General features: G+C 64.4%; 1 protein-coding gene across 1 annotated transcript in view; it reads right to left on the bottom strand.

Moving 5' to 3' along the window:
- CAPN9 (calpain 9) overlaps positions 1 to 4,348 on the bottom strand; it is an 18,303-nt gene that overhangs the window by 12,052 nt on the left and 1,903 nt on the right. The window contains 2 exon segments of the mRNA XM_015560004.1: positions 3,443 to 3,904; positions 3,968 to 4,020. Coding sequence (XP_015415490.1) covers positions 3,443 to 3,904; positions 3,968 to 4,020 — 515 coding nt within the window.

Genomic DNA, 4,348 nt, shown 5'->3' with positions numbered 1-4,348 from the left:
CCCTCCCGCCCCCGCTCCCCCCACACCCGGGGCCTGAGCTCCGTCCTGCAAGCGGCACCCCGGTCCCCACCCCACACCTTGTCCCCGGTCCCCCAGCCTGTAAGGGACTCTGCAAAGCCCCGAGCCTCTCCCAGCCCGACTCCCAGGTAGGAAACCGTGTCTGGGGATGAGCTGTGTGTGTCCAGCTTTGATCTCAGAGAAATTCCAGGTTTGACCAAGAGAAGGTGAGCTGAAGGCTGCACGTTACACACGAAGCCGGGGTGGAGGTGGAATACAAGGGTGGGACTCTCCCCCTTCCCCTCCCCACCCTGAGTGGGAAGAGGCAGGTGTTGGTTTACAGATGCAGGGGGGCCCGTCCCCCCACCGCAGGGACCCTCCCAGCTCCAGAGCACCCCGTGCGCTTGGCTGACCCCAGCATGGGGCCACACCACCACCCACGGCTCCCCCTGCCCAGTTCCGCCCCTTCCCTCCCGCAGGTGCTGATCCTAAGGGCACCCCTGAGAAAATTGTCAACCCCCACAGGCTGATTTTGTCTGGGGATCAGAGAGAAGGTAGTCTAGCCCGGCCGGTGTGGCTCAGCAGTTGAGCATCGACCTAGGAACCAGGAGGTCACAGTTAGATTCCCGGTCAGGGCACTTGCCCGGGTTGCGGGCTCCATCCCCAGTGTGGGGCGTGCAGGAGGCAGCCGATGCATGATTCTCTCCCATCATGGCTGTCTCTCTCCCGCTCCCTTCCTCTCTGAAATGAATAAAAACATATTTTAAAAAAATGAAAGAGAGAAGGCGGCCCAGCTGTCAGAGGGTGGCTGTCAGGTGGGGGGTGGCATTTTCTGCCGGAAGGACAGAGGCAGAGGCAGCGGCAGAGGAGGGCTGCCCGAGGCGGGCGCACCCCGTGCCGGCTCTGCCTGCAGCCACACTGCACTTTCACGGTGGTGAGCTGTCCCCACGCCATCAGGAGGCAGCCTGGCAGTGAGCACAGTGGCCTGGGGCCAGCCCTGCCCTACCCTGCCCTAGCTGTGGGCGGCATTAGGCTCTGGGCTCTGGGCTCTTAGGTAGATGGGAGAGAGGATAATGCCCCCCTCTCAGGGTTGTTGGAGATGAAGTGATGGAATCCTGGCTAACAGGGAATGGTGCCCGGGCCATAGTAACCATTGGCTGTTGCCATGGTGGCCATTGGCTGTTGCCATAGTGACCCTTGGCTGTTGCCATGGTAGCTGTGGGTGGTTTCCATCCTAACGGTTGGCTGTTGCCATGGTAACCATTGGCTGTTGCCATCTTTAAACTGTGCCAGATGGTGCGTGCAGCTGAGGGCACAGTGGGGTTCGGGACAGAGGGGCTCCTGCTCCCAGGACACGTTCTGAGGCAGCGAATGGCAGCTGCACAGGGAAGGTGCTGAGTGCCCAGGCGCCAGGTGCCCGGGGTGAAGAGGCTCCGCGGGGAGGCATGAGCTGGAGTCCGAGTTTCCCAGAGGGAAGGGCCGCCCAGGCCAACGGGGCATGCGGGCTGGAGGGGATGGATGCTGTGTGAGGAGGGGGCAGGGGTTTTTTGGGGGCAGGGGGCGCGAGGGCAGCACGGGTGGGGGAGCCCTGCCTCATCCAGGCTCTGCTGAGCCCCCGGAGGGCGCTGGGCAGGTGGCAGGAGCCCTGGGGCAGGGGGCGCAGGTCAGGCAGGAGGCAGGGAGACCAGTGAGGACGGGGGGTGGGGGGGAGCTACTGGGATTCCTCAGGAGGAAGGCTCAGCCCTCCCGGGGCAGCCCTGCCGGCTCAGGGAGACGCCAGAGAACCGGGAGCCGCTTGCACGGTACCCGGCAGGATGGCGTGTCGGCGAGCACACGCACACATGGACACACGTGCACATGCATGTGCACACAAGTACAAAACACACGCACACATATATGAAACGTAGGGAGATCAGGACACTCCGCTGTAAGACGAGACTCAGAGCTGAGGACGGAGATGGTGCTGATGGTGCCAGGAAGCGTCATAGTGAGAACAGCCATCACTGACTGAACACGCCTGTGTGCTTGGCTTTGGGTCCACATTGGTCCTTACTGACCCACCTACCAGGTGAGAAGACTGAGGCTCAGGGAGTGAAGCGCCGTCACCAAGTCGCAGGACACGTGAGTGGGACCCGCACTGAGGTCTCACCTTCAGGGCCAGCACTCTTTGCCCCTCCTCACCCACGGCGACCTGTCCCCACGGGAGCCGCTCCCAGGCCAGTACCCACCCCGAGGGAATGAGCCGGCGCTGCCCGGACAGAGGTGGCCCTGACTAATCAGCCGGGCAAATATTGACTCCCGGGCACCAGCTGGCGGCCCCGGGGACCTCGCGGCTGCTGGGCGGGGTGGCACGGATGCAGGCTCCCTTTGGGCATCAAGACTCCTGGTTGGGAGAGAACCTGTTTCATGGTCTCCCTCCATCACGCCTGTCCTGGGCACCTGCCGGAGTGCCCACCCCACTGAGCACCCAGGAAAGAGCGTCCAGAAGCCACTGGGCACTCCCCATGGGTCACCTCAGCGTTGGTGCCCACGGGGGGCTCTGAACGGCCACCCTCCATCTCGCAGGTTCACTCTCGATGTGCCCCCTGAGGCTTGTCCTGGAGAAAGCTCTGCCCCCCCCCCCTCACCGCCTCCTGAGCTTGGGGAGGGGGGCAGCCAGGGGCCCTGGGTACCAGCCCCTGCGTCCCCACCTGCTGATGCGTGTCCCTGCACGTCACTCTGTCAGGGGCAGACACAGAACAGTGGGGACCCGCGGCCATGATAAGAAATATTCATGCTGCTCTGTTATCCGTGACGGCTCTGTGCTGATAGAGGAAGCGCATCCTACCCTGGCTGGGAGCCCTACGCCCCGGGTCACGGGCGCTCCCATCGGAATGCGGTCCGTCCCCCTGTCCCGAGAGCTGCCCACCGTCATGGAAAGACTGACAGCCTGGCGGCCGACGCAACCTGGTCCCGGAGGCACCCGGGCTCTACGTACAACCCGCAGCCCCTACAGCCTGTGACCTGGTCCCAGGGTGCCTCCGCCCTCCCCTCCCAGCCCGCAGGACCTGTAACCTGTAACGATTCTCCCGTGCGTCCTGTCCCATGCCTGTCACTCCTACCTCCCCACGTCACCCTTGTCCTTCTCCCCAATATAAGCAGCTGGCTGATGGCGGGGGGCAGAGCAGATGTTTGTGGGTGCCCTGCTGCTCTCCACGCTGCGGCAGGACTGGAATCAACGCTCATCTAGGACTCAGCCCCGTCTCTGCTGAATTGGCTCAAGTCGTGCCCGGCAGCCCGGACCCCTTGGCTGTCCAGTTACAGCTCCTGCCCTCGCAGCGTCTGCGCAGGAGTCGCAGCAGGTGAGCCAGTCAGGGTGGGCACCCCCTCCAGCCCCTCCTCTCCTTGCTGCCCCCTCCCAGGAGTGCCCCCTTCTACCCCCCGCCCCGCCCCTGGCTGCACTCACCCCTGGCCGCTTCCACACGAAAGGGATCTGGGGCCTCTCACTGTAGAAGAGAGAGGAGTCGGTGGCAGGGAAGTCGGGGTCCTCGAACAGGACCCCCTTCTGCAGGCACTCCCGCCGCAGCTGCTCGAAGCTCTGGCCGGAGGAGCGGGTGCTGCGGGCGTTGCTGGGAGTAGGGTGCTCCTGGGGCCCCGGGGCCCGGGGGAGGTAAGGCCTGGCTGCTCCCCGGGCAGCAGACTCGGGCCGGTGAGAAGCGAGTGCCAGGCAGGACGGAGCCACTCGGGGCACGGAGCCCAGGCCCTGGGGCTCTACCTCTTTGCTGGGATCCTCCCTGCCCGAGGGAGGTGGGACACGCCCGGATGGCAAACGCCAGGGAGGGCCCTCTGCCCTCTGGGCTCCCGCGGACCCACAGGGAGTGTGAGGCCGGCCAGAGCCAAGCAGGGGCGGCACCCTCTCTCTAAAGCACTGGGGGGACCCAGTGGGGCCGGCGGGGGGACATGGATTTCTGGGGAGAGAGCAGGAACCCACACTGGGCCCACAGGTGGCGGCCAGGTCCAGTTTGCTCAGGACGAGGGCATGTCCTGAGTGGGAGAATGGCGGTTTTGCCCGGGGAAGGGGGCTTAGGAACAGTATATGTCACTAAGGAACAGTATATAGAACTGCCGTCACTATGGTCTGCATTACGGGGCCAGAGCTCGCTCACGGGGCCCTGGGTACCAGCCCCCGGGGGCTTAGGAACAGTATATGTCACTAAGGAACTGTATATAGAACTGTCATCTGCATTACGGGGCCAGAGCTCACTCACGGGGCCCTGGGTACCAGCCCCTGCGTCCCCACCTGCTGATGCGTGTCCCTGCAAGTCACTCCGTCAGGGGCAGACATAGAACAGTGGGGACCCGCGGCCATGAT

Source organism: Myotis davidii, unplaced genomic scaffold, assembly GCF_000327345.1.
Source record: "Myotis davidii unplaced genomic scaffold, ASM32734v1 scaffold875, whole genome shotgun sequence".
Classification (NCBI taxonomy): Eukaryota; Metazoa; Chordata; class Mammalia; order Chiroptera; family Vespertilionidae; genus Myotis; species Myotis davidii.
The sequence above is the reverse complement of the archived record's forward strand: the minus strand, read 5'-3'. Positions and strand labels throughout refer to the sequence as shown.